Below are 19381 nucleotides of genomic sequence, written 5' to 3'. Positions count from 1 at the left end.
CTGAGAAAATTGTAGCATAGATGATGTTACTGTTTTTTCAAGATGCAGCTATTGTTTAAAACTGTGTGACTTTTTAGCAGAGTTATAACATAAACTGACTTGTGCATACAGTTTTGCCCTCTACAGATAACATACTGTTGGCATAACAATGTTAACCACATAATTTCTATAGATGCTTTTAATGCCTTAAAATCTGCCCAGTGTTTATTTTCTGTATTTGCTTTTGTTAAACCTCACACCTAATGGAACTACTGAGTTTCTGATAAAGCTTGACCTCTGGCTTTTTTTCCTCTTTGCAGGTATTTGTGGAAACACTAGACAAATGTTTTGAAAATGTCTGTGAACTGGATTTAATTTTCCATGTAGACAAGGTACTGTGGTGAGCTCCTGTAATATTTCTTGTCAACTAAAATGTTTGGTTCAACTGATACTTGGTATTAAACTCTGCAGTGATTCTACTTTTATTGTCAGTGAAATCCAGACAGTTTCTATCAACATTATTTTTAAGACTTGAAGGCTATGGTGGAACATGTCTTTCTGAGCAAAAATAAAATAATGTGGGAGATTTGCATAGTGTTATTGCACATATAATTGTCAAATTGGAGACGTGAATATTCTCAGAGTAGGACTTAGTTTTGAGAAATAATTTGTTCTATTTTGTTTATTGTTAGGTGTTACATTACTCAGAACTGAAATTGTTACAGGATTTTCCAGTTAAGGCTGGCAGTTGCTTTTCAAATGCTATGATTATGTAATTTAAATGCTGTGTGGTTCTTTCTCTTCTAAATCTCAAACAGACATTATGTCTTTTTTCAAACATTTAGAGACAGTCTTGTTTGAATATTCCTGGCTATCAGGAACAAGTGTTTTATTAATCTAGTTTTGAGAAATGCTATTACTGTAGTAATCTGTCATTTAGAAGGACATTGGCACCTCTTCGTGTAATACCTAAAATGCTGAGAATTAAATACACAGAATTTATTCCTTCAGTTGCATTTTGTGCCTACTGTTGTTTTCTGTGCAGTCACCGTTCCCCATCTGTGAACATCTTTTTGCCATGACAGCAAACTATGCCAAGGAAAATAAGACAAAAATCACTGAAGGTGGACTAAAAATAGTAACAAGTTAAGTATCTGAAATAACCATTTGGAACTGACTTGGTTTGTTTCAAAATCAGGAAGTTCTTTTGGAAGAAACATTTGTACCTTGACCAGACAGTGACATGCAAATGACGTTGAGTAGGTGTTTGAACTGATTCCCTGCTCATGACAAGTGGTTAGGATTTCTAGCCTGACTGGAACATGTTGGCTGTTTCCAGAATGGCAAAGTACAAAGGAATTTGAGTGGTTTATATATTGGCTTCTGAGCTTGAAGAACCCAATTACTGTAACTGTTTTGTGGCAAGGAGTTTGATCTTTATCTTTAGCTGCAGAATACTTGCGCTGCTATGCAGTCCAAGCTGTTGCTCTGTAGCATGTTTCATTCAGTAGCATTCCTTAGCATAAGTAGTCTTACACTTCACAGGAGAAACATCTTCCTGATAAAATGTTGAGAACTGGGGTGCTTTAAAATGTTAAATTTCTGAAGAATGTTTTACTTTGTTTTGGGTATGAGATGGTATTTTCTTCTTGAAAACTATTTGTCAAAGGGAAGCCAAGATTTAAGTGTTTCATTTGATTTACTAAAAAACTGCATGAGAATCCCATTAAATGTTTAGGCTAGAACTTTCAAACTGAGGAAAATGTGAGCCCTAAATACTAATTAGATATTTTAGCAAAAGTTACCCATTTCTAAAGTAAAAGATAAGTGAAACCTTGTGTTAAAAATTTTTTTGAACATGGTACTAATCGGTGCAGTGATTTTTAACTTGAGCATAAGTCGACAAAAGAATACAATACAGAAAGCTGAACTTCTGCAGTAATGCAAAGCTACTACCAGCAGTACAGTAGTATTAGTTGTGCAGTTGTGACTGATCTGATGTCATCTCCATTCTTTTTTTTTCTTTTTCTCCAGTGTAATTGGTTTGTAAGAATTACTTTATACCATAACAGAGGATCAAAACATTTGATTTGGTACAGTTTAAGTTCATTAGTAGTGTAGATCTATCAGAAAAAAACAGTATCTATGAGAATGAAGTTACAGCATTAAATTCTCTTTAAACTGCTGATAAGGTCACCTTGTCAAGAAGCAAAATGCGTTGAGGCTTCTGAGTTAAAACACATCAACTTTCTTTTGTCAGATATTTGTGGCCTGGCTTGTTAATGGATTTCAAGTGTGCAGTAGGGAAAACCAGCAACTGCTGCTGGATGTTTGGTCTAGACAGAATCTTAGTTATAGTGGATGCTTACATGTGGGACCTGTTTGGGGTGAAACACTTCAAATATTTGTATTTTGAGAGGTCTGGTGTTGAGAAAAGTGGGGATTGGCTAATTAATTTGGATGAGAGTTGATCTGTGTCTTCAGTTCTCGATGGAATTGTGGAAGGTGACTTTCTTCCAATCATCTTGCTTGAACTACCTAAAAAACAAGAAATACCTTTCGTGTAAAAAATGATGTAGCATGTAAAAGAGTTAAACTATGTAATCTCAACAGCTGTTGCCTCTTTAGTAGCATTTTATGTGGCATTTCTATAAGGAAACATTTACCTTCATCAGGCTGCCATCATTATACTGGACCCAGTGATGGCTTATAGTAACCTGCAGGCAAGAGAGATGCTTATTCAAGAATGGTATTGGTATAGTACTAAGAATTAACTTGGAGAATGGAATATAGGTGGGAATGAGATAGTATTTCTTAAGTGCTGTAGCAGATGAGGACTTGGGGTGTTGGGGAGTGTAGTTTGTACAGGAGAGAATTGGCCTGCTTTTTTACAGATCAGCTGTATTAAAACCAAACAAACTTAACTTGCTATATCTGGAGCAAAATGTTTTCCAGAGGAGGAGGTTTATTTCAGTCCTGTACTGATTCCTACACTGAGTCCAGGAGTGTAATGCTTTCTGATGGAAAAGATGTCACAGAAAGCTATCATGAGGATCTTTTACAACTAAAATACTAGAATACATTCAGTTGGGGATGTAAGGAAATACTTTTATTTTTCTGCAAGTTTTTGGTGCCTATTGAAATACCCCTGGGAGTATCATGATCTCTTCCAAGAGTTTATTATCTGACCAGAACAGTGAACCCTCCAGAATCAGATTGCAGCTTGAAGACAAGAAAATGTTGCCAAATTTTCCTGGGAGAGTTTTTTCTTGATGCATTCCTTCTCCACATTGTTAAAGCATGCATTCATGCTTTTAGACAGTGCATGGAACAGAAGTAGGAAGCACTCTTATTGATTTTTGTAAAAACACCTGAAAATTATTATTACAAAAGGCCACTTCAGATTTTGAAAAGTTGATGTTCTCAACAGTCTGATTTCTTTTAGGATATAAATGTAGGAGCTGTATTCCGTGTGCCTTCAGTCTTAAACACTACTTTGAATACACTGTTGAAGTGTATTTTGCAATTCATTGCCATTCTATGCTTTTTTAATTCAGAAAATTTTTTGTTTCTTTAGGAAAATAATTAGTGAAATTTTTAGTTAGAAAAAAATAGAGGAAATAATGTGCATTTATTAATTTAAAATTTATTTGCAATGAAAAATGAAAAAAATAGTTAATATTAAAAATTTATGTCTTGCTCCTGCTTATATCTGGGCAAACTTTTGCTAGTACTGTTTTGTTCTTACAGTGTATTTAAGAGAAGGGAGTAAATGGATTACAATATTTATGTAACATTATAGGTCATAGTAATGATTTCCTTTCATTAAAGACTAACAAGTAAAATTAATTGTATTCTGTTATTTAGAAAATCATCCCTTTAGAAGAAAAATGGGGCAAGACAAAAAAAATGGTTAAGTTACTGTGTCAATTCATGCTTTATAAACATTTTTAAATACTGTGTGTTAGACTTGTATATTGCTTTCTAAAAGTAGGAAAAAAATACAGAGAAAGGTAAGAAGCATGATCCAAGGTATGGAACAGCTTGCATAGAAGAAGTTGTTAAATATTCAAGATACTGGAGGCAGAGAAGTAAGAAGTATGTAGAAAAAAAGTGTTGAAGGGTCTCAAGAAAATGAACAACTGTGTTTCTCAGAAATAAAGAATAGTGGGATATCAGATAAAATTTCAGGAAGTAATTTTGAAACAAAGAAGACACAGTTTTCATGACTGATAATTATGGAATGCCATTTTTCCATTTTATCATAGATACCAAGAATATTATAAATAGGTTCAAAAGTGATTAGAGATATTAACCAAGGGAAAATCTGACAGGGGCTATAAAATACAATAATATAGCAAGAAACAGCAAACTATCTGTGTTTCAAGAATCCGTAAGTTGGATTTGGAAGCAGAGAACTTATATCAGGATAAATAGTACTCTCAGATTTCTTGCATAATTTTTTAAGTGTCAACTGGTGAATTTTTGAAACCAGATAATAAACTAGGTGGATTTAATAAAGTTTTTTAATTGTGCTTAGGCATAAGTAGAAATTGTAACTTTCATGTTTTTTAAAGTAACTTGCATGATGGAAAGGTAAATACTATAGTGTACATCTTCTGTAATGTGAAACACTGAACATGAAATACTGAAACAACTGCTCAGCAGTAATTCATGGTGCTTTGATTTGTACTGTATACTTACTAGAGAACTTTCTGAGAGCAAAATGATAATTAAGCAATCCTTTAAAACACCAACATCTAGAGTAATGAAATAGTTTCTTTACAACTAAAAAGATTAAGGAAGGTATTTTCTTAATGTTTTGATGTAGAATACTAAGACTTCCTCTGTGGGCTAGTGTACTTTAGAAGAAAAAAAATTTCCTGCTGTTCTTTCTGTCTGTAAAGCCTATTGTATTATTTGTAAATCTGCCTATACAGTCTCGATTATGAGCAATTTTATTTGTGAGAAGCTGTATTCAGAATTGTATTCATTCTCCTTCTTCATTGCATCCATCGTAATAAGGATAATGGTAATAACTGCCAATGGATATTGATGCCAGTCATACAAGTATACTGCTGTTCTGTACAGTTATGGCGTCAGTGCTACAGCTGGCCAGAAACCTGAAGTTTGTGTTCTGCCCTTTTTTAACTGCAGACAGTGCTCCCTTGTCAATTACTTCTTAATCTGTAGCTTGCTGGCATGTTGCAAACTTCTTTCAGAACTTACACTGGGGGGAATTTATGCATTGGTAAGATGTACTCTTTGAACCTGTAAATCAAATTAATTCTCTGGGCATCATGCAGTGGTTGCCTTGTTCCATTGTGTTTGGACTACAACCTCACTTTTATAATCAGTGGTTTATGTGCTGAAGAAGCCTTTTTTTTTTTCTCCCCCCCCTTTTTAATTTATAAAACAGTAAAACCGTTGAGCCTTTTTGTTCTTAGAATCACAGAATAATTTACACTGGAAGGGACATCTGAAGGTCATGTGATCTAGTTCCTCTGCTCAAGCTTGGCCACTTCTTGAATTTGTCTGCCTTCGTATTACACAAAATGCATCAGATAGGTCATATCATAGAGTCGTTCCCTGAACTGTCATACATAATGTGCACTTATTGTAGAGACCTTGCAGTACTACTGTTTTAAGGTGATGTTACCAACTGGGCCTCTTACTGGCATCTATTAAGCAATATCTCTGCATATTCTGCCAAGTTGGAAAAAAAACCCCAACAAGCTGAAACCAACCAACCAACCAAAACTCCCCTAAACCAAACCCAGTCCACAGGCATTTGTTCGTGCTTTTGGTGTTTTAAAACCCTATGCAAAGATGCTACTGATGTGCTGTGCATTCATAGTTGAAGGCATGTGTCATTAAGTTATTTTCAGTGATGTCCAGTATCTCTTTCAATCCAGGTGATGATAGAGAACATTAATATTAATGATGCTGTTTTCTAAAACTTGGAGATTTGTTTGGACACCTGTATAACTGCCTGTGATCCTTCCACAGTTATTCTTTAAAATATTTATTACACTTGAGAAGTAGTAAGTGTTAGTATGTTCCTGAGCAATTTCATAGTCTGGCTTTTATGAGGTTGGCTGATGCAAAACCATTGTATTCAGAAATGCAATGAATCGATCTTTCTTAATTTCATATATGTATGTATACATGGGTTTTTTTCTTTCCTATTCATATATATATGTGTATATATACAGACACTTTTGGTACAATTCATATGGTGACATATGCATTACACTTAAATTGTTCTTAATTCTCTGCCTCTAGATTTTTCCAGAAATTTGGATTACCTGCCTGTAATGGATAGAGCAAGTTTCTGGCTCTGAAGCATTTGTTTTTACCAGTGAAACTCTCTCCACATCATGAAGTACCATATTTTTACTACAGATCATAAGATAATTCAATTATAGACCTCAGGAGGTGCCAGGTACAAGACACTGCTCCCAGCAGGGTCAGCCATGGGGTCAGGGTGGAAGCGAGCCTGCACAGCCCCCGGACATCCTCTGGCACTACTCCCCTGTCCTCCTGGGGAAAGCTTTCCTTACAGCTGGTCCCAGCCTCTCCCGTCCCTTGCCCCCTCCCACATGCCCTGCTGAGAAGAGCCCTGCTCCCTGACAGCCCATCGTAGGCACTGGGGGCTGCTGTTAGGTGCCCTCAAGCCCCTGCTTGTCCAGGCTGAACCAGCCTTGGTGCTCCAGCCTCTCTGCCCAGGACAAATGTACTAGCCCCAACCATTTTGGTGGCCCTCTGCTGAACTCACTCCAATTTATTGATGTCTGTCTTGCGCTTGGAGGCAGGGTTGATCTGCTTGAGGGTAGGAAGACTCTACAGAGGGATCTAGACAGGCTGGATCGATGGGCTGAGGCCAACTGTATGAGGTTCAACAAGGCCAAGTGCCAGGTCCTGCACTTGGGTCACAACAACCCCATGTGGCGCTACAGGCTTGGGGAAGAGTGGCTGGAAAGCTGCCCAGCAGAGAAAGACCTGGGGGTGCTGGTTGACAGCCGGCTGAATATGAGCCAGCAGTGTGCCCAGGTGGCCAAGAAGGCCAACGTCATCCTGGCCTGTTGTATTGGTTTTATGTGGCAAGGTTTTGGTAGCGGGGGGGGTTACAGGGGTGGCTTCTGTAAGAAGCTGCTGGAAGCTTCCCCTGTGTTCGAGAGAGAGCGAGCCCATACCAGTCGGCTCTGAGACGGACCCGCCGCCGGCCAAGGCCGAGCCAATCAGTGATAGTGGTAACGCCTCTGTGATAACATTTTTAAGAAGGGAAAAAAGTTGGGAGAGTGAGAAACAGCCGCTGGAGAGAGGAGTGAGAACATGTAAGAGAAACAAGCCTGCGGACACCAAGGTCAGTGAAGAAGGAGGGGGAGGAGATGCTCCAGGCGCCGGAGCGAAGATTCCCCTGCAGCCCGTGGTGAAGACCCTGGTGAGGCAGGCTGTCCCCCTGCAGTCCAGGGAGGTCCACGGTGGAGCAGATATCCACCTGCAGCCCGTGGAGGACCCCACGCCGGAGCAGGTGCGTTCCCGAAGGAGGCTGTGACCCCGTGGGAACCCTGCGCTGGAGCAGGTTCCTGGCAGGACCTGCGGATCTGCGGAGAGAGGAGCCCGTGGAGCAGGTTTTCTGGCAGGACTTGTGACCCCGTGGGGGACCCGCGCTGGAGCAGGGTGCTCCTGAAGGACTGCACACCGTGGAAAGGACCCATGCTGGAGCAGTTCGTGAAGAACTGCAGCCCGTGGGAATGGCCCACGTTGGAGAAGTTCGTGGAGGACTGACCCCGTGGGTGGGACCCCACGCTGGAGCGGGGGAAGAGTGTGATCAGCCCTCACCCTGAGGAGGTGAAGCGGCAGAAAATAACGTGTGATGACCGTAAACCCCATCCCTGTCCCCCTTGTGCCGCTGGGGGGGTTTGGTGGAGAAATCCGGGAGTGAAGTTGTGCCCGGGAAGAAGGGAGGGGTGGTGGGAAGGTGTTCTGAGATTTCGTTTTATTTCTCATTACCTTACTCTGGCTGATTTGTAATAAATTGAGTTAATTTTCCCTAAGCTGAGTCTGTTTTGCCCGTGACGGTAATTAGTGAATGATCTCTCCTGTCCTTATCTCGACCCGCAAGTTTTTGTTATATTTTTCTCTCCCCTGTCCAGCTGAGGATGGGGGAGTGATAGAACGGCTCTGGTGGGCACCTGGCGTTTAGCCAGGGTCAACCCATCACACCTGTATCAGAAATAGTGTGGCCAGCAGGAGCAGGGAGGTGATCGTCCCCCTGTACTCAGCACTGGTGAGGCCGCACCTCGAGTGTTGTGTTCAGTTTTGGGCCCCTCACTACAGGAAAGACATGGAGGTGCTGGAGCGTGTCCAGAGAAGGGCAACCAAGTTGGTTAAGGGCCTGGAGCACAAGTCTTATGAGGGAGTTGGGGTTGTTTAGCCTGGAGAAAAGGAGGCTGAGGGGAGACCTTATTGCTCTCTACAGCTACCTGAAGGGGGCTGTAGTGAGGTGGGTGCTGGTCTCTTCTGTCAGGTGGCATGGTTAATGGTTGGACTCGATGATCTTGAAGGTCTTTTCCAACATAAATGATTCTATGATTCTATTCTATATGTTTACTGTGTCAGTAATACTAGAGAAAAAAAATAGTCTGAGTGGTGTTGACAGGACTGTAATTGCTTACCTTTACTTATTAGGGGGAAAAAATTGCTACCAAAACTGGCATAATTTAATTACATTTCTTTTTAAATGCACCTTGTAATCTGTCTCGGAGAAAGCAAAACACCTACGAAAACCTAACCAGTCACTCAATTTCTTCAGTCATTTTGGTGTAGGTTTCATGTGGTGTTCAGCCTGTTACCTTAGACCTTTAGCATCTCAGTATTTCGTATCAGTAAGCTGTTAGAGATTACCTGAGAAAAGTTTGGGTGGGTTTTTTTGTTGTTTTTTTTTTTTTTTTTTTTTTGTAAAATCATCACTCATTATTTTTTGTTTTATTTTAAAACAGAAATGAATAATCTGTAAAGATCAAGACCTGCTCTTTTACATTCTTTTCTTCTGTGCTACTAGACTTCCACGGCTTGTTCTCTGAAGTTCTCTGGTGAATAAGAGTGAAATAAGCAGGAACTTACTGAGGTGTCATTTCTTGCCTCTTCAGTCAGAAATATGTATGGATTATTCCTGTGCTTTAAAAGCAAGGCCAAGTTCTAGAATGTACCAAGTTTTCAAGAATGTTAAGAAGAAATGGAACTAAATTCATTTTCTTCTCCAGGATGTAGGTTGGAATTTAATGTTTCATGTAATTATCAATGCAGTTTCAGGTATGCTCCACAAATTAAAATGTGTTCTTCAACAATGGAAATTTGCTTTTGACTTCAAAGTGAATAGTTTCTGAATTTTGGGGCTGTTCATTGAGGCTGAAGTTACAGCTAGAATTTCTTCCTTGACGTCACCAGCTCTGCCAATAAGAGCAAAATGAGAAATACTCCCCTAAAATCTGGAGGTGGTGACTGCAGTTGCTGTTTTGGAGCCAGGTGCATTTTTAGAAAGAAAATAAAACCCAAATCTATAATCTGCAGTAGCAAGTGATGGTATTTGCACTCTTATGCTGTATTTTTATTGAGAGATGGGAAAGAACCACTTCATAATAAATGCTCAGATTAGATAAGACTAGCCAGAAAATTTTCCACTTGTGTAGGGAGCCATGAATTATTTATTAGTCCTTCTATAAGTCTTTATAATGCCCATCCAGAAAATAGGAAAGGAAAAACCCTAAATTTCATAGCATGTGAAAAATACTTGCTTTAGTAAATTCTTGATAAAATAAAATAGAACCAAAATCACCACATAAATACTGTATTATGAAGACCTTTGTAGTTTTTATGTTTTGTTTTTGGTGGCTATGCATATTGTAATAGCTACAAACTGTTTCCTTATGCTATAAGTGAAAACAAGTTTTCAGTAAAAAGAGGTGAATATTGGCGATGTCTTTCAATGCATTTGGATTGTTGGTGTAGATTAAAATAATTTTCAATTACCATGTTTTTATCTTTTTTTTTTTTTCTGATTGTGATGCTAAAAAGCTTTTAAATTCACCTAATAACAAGCCAGGATAATTAATTATTCGGCACCACTTTTATATTATGCTTTTTAGCTTGCTATGTTACGAGGGGACATACATATGCCAGGAGTAAGGAGTGGCTCAGTAAGGATTGTTAATCTTTCCTCTAAGTGTTTGATTCTTAAAGCTCTACTCAGCAGCAATAGGCAGAGAGGAAGAGGTGTTTTCAGCCCGTTTAAACACATTGATTGTAAGTTTCTACTGAAATGTACTAATGATTTATCAAGGAAACAACTCTTCAATTTTGTTTTTGAAGTATGGCACAAAAACGGGAAGTGTGGTGGTTTTTGATAAACTACTTGCAACTCATTTTCAGAATTGTTTGATTTAGAGATTTACCTCTATCCTTGATGCACAGGGAGATTGCAAGAATATCCAAAATAATAGCAGAATTATGCTTTAAAGTATCAGACTGTACCATGTGTTTATTTCAGAAAAGTAATAAAATGTTCCTTGTCTTCAGAATTATAAGGGGATTAAAATATTATACATTACATAGTAACTCTGGATTTTTACTAGAAAGTATGTGGAAGCATGCCTTCTAAAAAAAAAAAAATAAGTCTTTAGATACAGTGCAAATACAGACTCTGAAGCAGAGATTTGTGAACCAGGGCTTGCAACCCCAAATCAGGGTTGCAGGGAAGAGGGATATTTAGACATGCCCATTTCATTAATGTCTGCAGCTGGCTTATGTCGTCCTTCAGTTTGAGTCCTAGCTGTCAATCTTAGTACTAGATGCTGAAGACCCCCTGTTTACGCTGTAGCTCAGGTATGGGTCAGCTCAGGTTATGTTAATTCTACTTCTAAGCCTAGCCTTGGTACCCATGGTGGGTGAGCATCACTATGTCTCTCTTCCTTCATTGCTATAGCCCAAAGTAGTTTTTGCACATCTATTTGTGAGCAATTTGTTTAATCTTGTAGAACCTGTTCCTTAGAGGTGTTGCTACTATTGATGCTAATTAGAAGTCTTGTCCGTAGTCCTTGAATAGAAAATAGGTACTGAAAGAAAGATCAATGTGGAAGTTTCTTCTAGCATTGATAAGCAAAGTGGTATAGCTGATGAGTTTGTAACGGAACTATGAGCAAAGAAGGTACTGGAGAAATGAACATCAAGTTATGAGCTTTGTTCCCAAAAGATTTTAAATAAATTGCTGACATTAATCAAGTGACTTACTGAATATATGTGTTCCTGTATTGAGGAATCTAGATATCATCTGTCCAGATGCGTGTAGGAAGTTTTGCATTTTAAAATTTTCTTTTGGTCTCTTTTAGGTCCATAATATATTGGCCGAAATGGTCATGGGTGGAATGGTTTTGGAGACCAACATGAATGAAATTGTGACTCAGATTGATGCTCAAAATAAACTGGAGAAATCTGAGGTAAGAGTGACATACCGTGTAGCTTCTAAACTAAAAACATGGTTGTAGTAAATGCATGCTATCTAATGCTGTTTGTCCTTCAGCAGCAAACTATATACAGCTTCTTGCTTATAAAGCTAAAAATTGACAATGTATCATTAGGTTAGGATGTCGTACCTTACATCATAAGTAATAATTGCTTAGAGTCACTGCTAATTAGTTTTTGCTTTTTGTATCTGATAGCATTGTGCACCATTGCTATTGAGATACTTCTGTAGTTCTCTAAGTTTCTCTTGTAGAAAGTCTTTTATTTCCAGTGTATTTATTATGCTGGACTAGTGACACTTAATAACACTTAAATGAAATGAGATAAAGAACCAAAGTGTGTATACAAAGACTACATATTCCTGTCTGCTAGTATGTTTCTAGCACCTGAAATAAATTGCAGCATATTTAGTGTCACAGTAATAATGCAACACAAAATAATTAATTGGACTGAAATGGTCTAGATAGAATTAAAATCCCAATTTTAGACACTTTAAATACAAATTCTGCCATTTTTGAAATCTGAACATTTGGTCTTCAGCTGAGTAGATTCGAGTGAGAAAATTGTTTTGTATATGCCCATAACAGTCTAAGTGAGGGACACTCATGTAAGTTGTGGAAATCCCTTTTCAATTCAACAATTTTTGAATTTGTGTTTAGGAAAGAAACTTTCTAACTAAAAGGATTTTAGAATTACTTTAGCTATCACATAGTACGTTACTGTTCCTTTAACATCACCAGACATGCCTTGTAAGCAAAATACTACTAGTACATCTTAGCTGAGTCTGTGATTGGTTCTTCCTGATGAGAGTAATTTCACAGAAGAACACATCATCTGATTTTGGAAGTGTAATATTCAAATTTCTAAACAAACCCTTGCTTAAATTGGAGACTGTTCCTAAAGTTGAACTCAGCTGAGTAGCTTGAAATATTGTAGGTGGCATAAATATGAACTAAATGACATTTTAGGAGAAGACCCAAAGGACTTACTAGTTTTAACTTAAGTGCAACAGAGAGAAATAAATTGTTCAGCTTTTTTGTGGTACAATGTATACTATTCTCCTAATTCTGCTATCTCACACTGCACCACCTCAGAGTCTTTTAATACATTTAGTGTCCAATTTGCACAATTTCCAAACTGTATCCAAGAACAGGACAACACTGTGTGAAAAACAGGAAAAAGCTAGGTACAATATGATGCAGTGCATAGCAATATACATCCAGAAGGATTCTATTGTAGATTATGAAGATGTTCAGAATGTTCATTTTAACATTTTTCTCAAACTCAGAATGAGCCATTGATCACAGAGATTAATATTTGGAATTATTGACATAAATTTTACTATATTTGAATAACTTCTGTATACATACATTTTTCTTTATTTGATGGAAAACTAACATAGTGTCCCAAAAGATGAACTTACTAAGCAGCAATGTTCTACTGTGTATTATGTGCGTATCAGTTTTACCTAAAAGTGTTTAATTAAGGTATTTATTCTTAATTATGTGAATTCTGTTACCAAATCAACTGTAGACCAGTCTCTGACTAGTCATCCTAAACATATGGATTCAATGCAGCTGAATTGCAGCCCAGCTGCAATACTTCCTGTTTTCTATTATTCATCAGTAAGTCATTCTTTCTTTTAAGATGCTTTTAGTATAAAAATAGGTGGTAGAAGATATAAAAAACATGTAGAGCTCAGAGCACGTGCAAGGCAAATAGTAACTTGTTCCTTTACATTCAGCAATGAATTATAGAAGGTAAAGAAGTAGCAGTGATAAATTAAAACACTTGGTGACTGGGATGGAGTAGAACATTTCACAGTCTGCTCACCACAAATGCTTTTTTTTTTTGTTAGTTCAGTGACTGTTTCTTTTCAAATTTAACAGTTACTGTAATGCTGAGATACTTCACAATACCTGGTAAATATTTCCTCAGATCATTAATCATTTGTTTCATGTATATCTACAGAAATTTCCTGATTGCTATTTCTTTTCCTTTTGTCTTTTTGATCAAGATTGTAAATCTTTCAACATGTCTTTCCTGAACATGTATTTTCAAGACACACGCAAATCCAGCTCATGTAAATCAAAATCAGTAATATCTTAATAATATTTCTGAATGCTGGTCACTAAGAAATCAAAACTAGTGGATCTTCTTAGTTCCTTTAACTTAAAAAAATTAATTATTTTTAAAATTTAGAAATTATTGGTATAGTCTGTAGTTCATAGGACTACCACCTATGCCACAGCACTCTTGTTTTAGTCTATTTGGCTTGTTAGACTCCTGTCATAGTTCTTGCATCCATAAAATAGCTGCTTTAAGGTTAAATTGCCTTTTCTTTTATAGCTGAAATGATGAAGCTAATGAAGTTGTAACTGAGCTACATTTTCAGAAGTATTTTAAATTTTGTATTGTGCCCACCTGGCTTCCCTAATATACAAAATTTAGCCATTTGACATCAGCTATTTATTTAAGTACATATTAAGTTTTTAAACAGGCTTTCAGTTAGAATTTAGTGAAGAAGATCAAATTTATTTATTAAATTCTGAAATATCTGAGCAAATTTACCAACTCAAAGAATTTGTTAATGCTTTCAACAGAGATTAATTATTTAAACGACTATGAGGAAGTCCCTAGCTTTGATTTCTGATTCAGCTCTTACATTGCTTGGTTGGGCTACAAAGGAAATTCTATTTCTACCCTGAGAAATGTTGTCTTAAATGCATTTCCCTACCTTTCAGTTTAGTGTTTATGTGTGAATGGATTTCTGGTCAATCCTCCTAAAGCCAAAGGATCATTGTCATTAAGGGAGGGAATTTTTGGGAAAGGGGTCATTGGGATTTTATCCAGAGCCTCTGGAAGTATTGTAGGTAAACCTGGGCTACCTCTTCTCTATTTGGAGTGTTCAACTGCGTGTGATTTAGACTTTTAAGTTGGACCTCATTTTTTCCGAACCTCCTGATCTTTTCTAGCTCTTTCCATTCTTCTCTCTTACAGACCTTTATCTTTCAGTCTCCCAGACAGGACAGGTAGACAAAGGTATTGCTGACTTTTAGAAAAAATGTACTTTTAACAAAAAGGGAAAGCAAAATGATGTCAAAGGCAATAAATTATGTAGGCCAGACTCAAAAATTATGTGTAAAAATACCCATACTAGTCCTTGTAGCCTACTTTTTGTGCTAGTTTCTTCCTGTAGTTCCCTCATCTTTTTATTGGCTATAGTGTATTTTACTAGCTTTCCATTGACATCATATTTTTTATTTTATTTCTCTTCCTGCATTTTAGAATTTAACTTTTCTTTGTATCATTGTTTAAGAAACAAAGGAGTATGAACCTGTATGAATATTAACAAAAAAACCTGCAAAACTAATCTGAATAAAAATTGAACACACAGATAACAAAATATGATGTGGTCACATAATAGAAATAGCTTCCTTATTGGGAGAATTTTGTACCTAATAATCTAAAATAGGTAATATGAACTCTTTTGCTTCACCATTTAGTATTTCCAAATGAGAACAAAGAACTTTTACCTGCTTGCAAAGAGAAGTTTCAGAATAAGTTTCAGGTGAACAAAACATTAAAAAAACTCCCATCAAAACCAACAGACTCAAATAGTTTTATACATACAGAATAAATTTATCAATGCAATTTGTAAAGATGATGTAGAAGTACCAAAGTTGATCTTTCGACCTTATGTATATCAAACATAAAATGAGAACGGCTGTCAGCATGTACTCAACTTCAGATGTACGTTTGCTGAATCACTGGATTTTGCTTTAAGATATCTTGGTAACTGCAGTCACTGAACATGAATATTAACAAGGAACTGAAAAAGGAGGAGGAAAATGTATGTTTGAAGTTCAGTTTATGGTTGTTGTCCCCCATCATTTGCTGTTTGAAACATTTAGTTCAGCTCAACAGTTTGAATGTCAGTCAATGTTAATAGCAGTACTTCAAAATTCATTTCCACTCATTTTAAGTATCTGTGTATTCAAACTGCAGGTATTTTAAACAGCTGGAATCTTAAGCAGATGAAGTTTATTTAATTTATTAATAGCTTTGCTCTTAAATTCTTACATGATCTTTCTAGTATAAAGTAATTTAATACCTTTAAGATTTAACAAATATAATTCTGTAATTGGATTTAATAGCACTAAGTTGTAAAGCATTAGCTAAAAATATTTTTGGGTAGTATGAAAGATTTTACCTAAATTTGAAGTATGCTATAGCACAGGAAGAAAATCAAGCAAATGACCTTCCTCTGCCTAATATGTCAACACTTACAACATGTAATCTGTATTTCATTGCAATAGTAGGGAGCTTGATTTCAGGTTTGGTTGTGGTTTTGGGGGTTTGGGTTTTTTTGTTTTTATTGTTTTTTTTTACTTGTGCAAAACTACTTTTCTTTTTCTCTGTTCTGCTCACACATATTCTGTTTTTATTTTTGGGTCTGGCAATGAAAAACAAATAAACAAATAATTAATCATTCTCATCCATTACTCTCTTTGTGATTCAAGTGCTTAAAATTTCTAAGAGTATGTCTTAAGTCTTCTTATCTGTTTGGCCTCATTTTGATATACTTGCAGACTTCATTTTGTTTTTTCTCTAATTATGTTCATTTATTTAACTTCATAAGCAGGCGACATGATCATTCCTTTATATTATGTATTGCATCCTTTCATGATTTCATAACGCTGCTGCTTTGAAATCATACTTGTTCTGGAAAGAAGCACTGGTATGAAACACCAGCAGCAGAGAGGTCCTAGTACCTCCAAAATATCTGGAAAAGGGTGGCTTATTTTGCAAAGCGTTAGCCTTCATTATTTTGTTTTCCAGTAGGCTGTATATTTTTATATGTTTATTTTAGTCATAGCTAGCTTTGTGTAGAGTTGTTTGGGATGGTGGTTTGAATCTTTTTTTTTTTCCTATTTGTCTGTGCAAACTACATTTGTGATGTGCAATAATTTTTCCAAATGATCTGAATTTCATTTTAAAGAGTAAAACAATGTTTCTGGGATCACTTTCATATAGAGTTATCAGTGGGGCATTATGAGAAAGGGTGATGTTAAGAATGAAAATAATTGATTCCTATAGTGATAAATAATGACCTAAGTAAACTAACAGCAGCTCATATTTCTCACTTGATAGACTAGGACCAGTAGAATAAAAGTTCTGTTATTAAATGTTTATTTCAGTCTTTAAAATAGCATTATTGTTTTGCATAAGTGGCATTGCTCTTTCACTCTAAAAGTACATGAACATGTTTGCAAGCATTTTTTACAGTAACTGAACCTAAAATTTTAATATACAGTGTTTCAACTTTAAAGTACAACCTTCAATAACAAATGAAATTGAGAATACAAAGCAGCTGTGGCAAAAATGTGGTGTATTGGCTTATTGTAGTACCAGCTGTATGCTATTCCTGTTGTATTTCTGAAATTTCATTAATATGTCTTAAGTTTCATTTTCACTTGCTTAAGTCATTTGCTCGCTGTGACAGACAATTCATCAGTCACTGCATGTTTAAAGCTTGCTACGTGTTTTGTTTTTTTTCAAGTGAAACAGTTTTTTCTTTGCACCTCACCAACTTACCTGCTGAATTATTTTGATAAAAAGGGCAGTTGAAACTTGTCCAGTTCAGTGTTACAGTGATGGCTCTTTTAATCAGGTACCTCTATAAAACTACTTAAAAGCATATTGGGCTGGAAGTACTTCTTGAAGTACTTTTGTTTTGGTAAATAGAGTTTGTTTTCTGTAAAAGAAATGGTAAATAAATGGAAGGACTGCATACTAGTTCACTGTTTGACATGCTGAAAAGGAGTGCTAAGGCATTCAGATATAATAGTGTTTAAAATAATGTATTAGTTACCCAGTTCGGGAGTTTAAGTACTTCTCAGTCATTTTATCCATTAAACATTTTTTTCATGAACTGTTTGCTCTTTCTTAGAAATACTGTATGACTGTATTGTGCTTGATAGGGTTGACATTAATCATGATAAATAGCATTCTGCTATGCATATGGTGTATACATTGAATTACAAACCTACTCACTTAATGTAGAGAATTACAGGAGAAGAGAATGTAATAGTTTGAAAACCTCTACTCCAGCATATGATAGCGAAAGACAATCTCACTGGCAAAAAAAGAGGTAATCTGAAATTCGCAGTACTTTTGTCAGGGATATTTGCTGATTCTCATCCAGAATGGTCCTCATGAAATGTGACTTGAAAGTCATGACTGTATAGGGGGGTGGAAGGGTCATGTCAACTGTGGTATTTTAAATAATTCTCAATTGTGTCTCCATTGTATCCTATGCCATTGGGGCGGGAGGCAGGGACTGTAAGTCTGTGTAAAGAGGATAGCTGCAGGTAGGTAAAAATAATGACCAGTTATACTAAAACTTTTATTTGTCCATTAAGAATAATTAACTTTCATTAAACTAGGGCAAGGAATCTCCATCCTAGTCACCTAGAAGGCATCTCTCTTTTGAATTGCCAGCCATGCCTGTTTGTGTGGACCATGTCCATCACTTACAATATTTTTCTGGTTTCCCATTGTTTCAGTTACAAATTGTATAATTCATTGCTTTTGTTACTACTTTATTAGTATTTTCATCTTCTCTATGGAAAACAGTTTACATTGCCCCACTTCTGGTTTTGCTTAAAGAATTTTTCTCCAGTTACTGAGTATAGAATTTCAAGGATAGAACCAAATAAAAAGGAAATGCATTTATTGTTTTATCTGATAAAACTTCACTGGTATTTACCTCCTGATTTCAAATTAGTATTTCCAAGTTCTCAAATATAAAAGGACAGTGTTGAGTAGCTTCATTATCTTCTGCACTGTTTTTTAATAAATAGCAAGAAATTGCAGTGTCTAATACTGCTCCTTTAAGATACTGCAGATTCAGGGGTGCAGATTTTGGATACTTGCATTTCTTAATATTACTAGAGTTAGGTCCAGATTTTCCCCTTCATGAAAGTATTGCAGTTGAAACAGCCTCTGAAGTGAATGACCTGATACACTGGGTGATGTTAAAGGAAACCAAGGAAAAAGAGGCTTTGAAAATACTTTTTTTGTACCTTTTTAGTTATACTTAGTCCGTACTTCTGAGAACCAATACTTTGGATGGTGTCAGGGCCAAACTGAGAGCAAATTATTTGGTTGCATTAGAGATATAAGATCTCCTGAGCTTTCTCCTCTACCCCCACATGCCCTTCCCAACTTTGGCATGTCTCGTATATAAGTGTTTGGAAGGGGGATGTTATAACAGATGACTCATGGCTTTCTGGTCTCTGTTCCTGGTATTGGGAATCCTCCTGTGACTAAAATCTAGGAATTTATGATGCTATAGCCTTTCCACGTGATATAAAAGAGTTAGTTCAAAATTGGAAACTTTAATTGTTTTTGACTATGGGTTATGTTTTTGAAGCGAAAAGAACAGTAGGTAGGATTTCGAGTGGAAATCTTACTTTAATTTGTCCGTACATTTATTTCTTATAAGAGAGCAGTAAAAGGGATAAAATATTTTTTTGGATAGCCTTCAAAAAGTAGAGTTGTTATCTGAGAAGTATATGAAGTGTCTGTCTCCTTTTGTACAATAGTGCAGGTGGACACCACGAAGTCAGGTGTACTCCTCAGTATTTATAATTGCAACGAATTTCAGTGAAAATCAAGAATCTGAAAAGGTTATGCTTTGGGCAGTAGTCACCTACCAACACTATTTAATAATCAAATGTGACAAATTTTTCCAGACTTTTTTCTTTTGTTTTGCTGTATTTCTTGCTCAGAATTATTTTATCTGCAAATGCACTGGTTTCCTCAGTCTTTGACACTCTTATTTATGAAAGATCTTTCATTTCTACCAGTTTAG

General features: G+C 36.4%; 1 protein-coding gene across 9 annotated transcripts in view; it reads left to right on the top strand.

Annotated features, from left to right (window-relative positions):
- Window positions 1-19381, top strand: part of AP3S1 (adaptor related protein complex 3 subunit sigma 1) — a 47140-nt gene that overhangs the window by 14034 nt on the left and 13725 nt on the right. For 3 of the 9 annotated variants that reach the window (XM_075020460.1, XM_075020458.1, XM_075020459.1), the window contains exons 4-5: window positions 300-371; window positions 11370-11477. In XM_075020460.1, the coding sequence (XP_074876561.1) occupies window positions 300-371; window positions 11370-11477 (180 nt within the window). Of the gene's footprint in view, window positions 1-299; window positions 372-1024; window positions 1125-6264; window positions 8949-8984; window positions 9251-11369; window positions 11478-14502; window positions 14545-19381 lie in introns of those variants that run through there. The other 6 variants (XR_012648956.1, XR_012648955.1, XM_075020463.1 and 3 more) reach the window with 6 other exon arrangements.

The sequence above is a fragment of the Buteo buteo genome, chromosome Z, assembly GCF_964188355.1.
Source record: "Buteo buteo chromosome Z, bButBut1.hap1.1, whole genome shotgun sequence".
In the NCBI taxonomy this organism is placed as follows: Eukaryota; Metazoa; Chordata; class Aves; order Accipitriformes; family Accipitridae; genus Buteo; species Buteo buteo.
The sequence above is the reverse complement of the archived record's forward strand: the minus strand, read 5'-3'. Positions and strand labels throughout refer to the sequence as shown.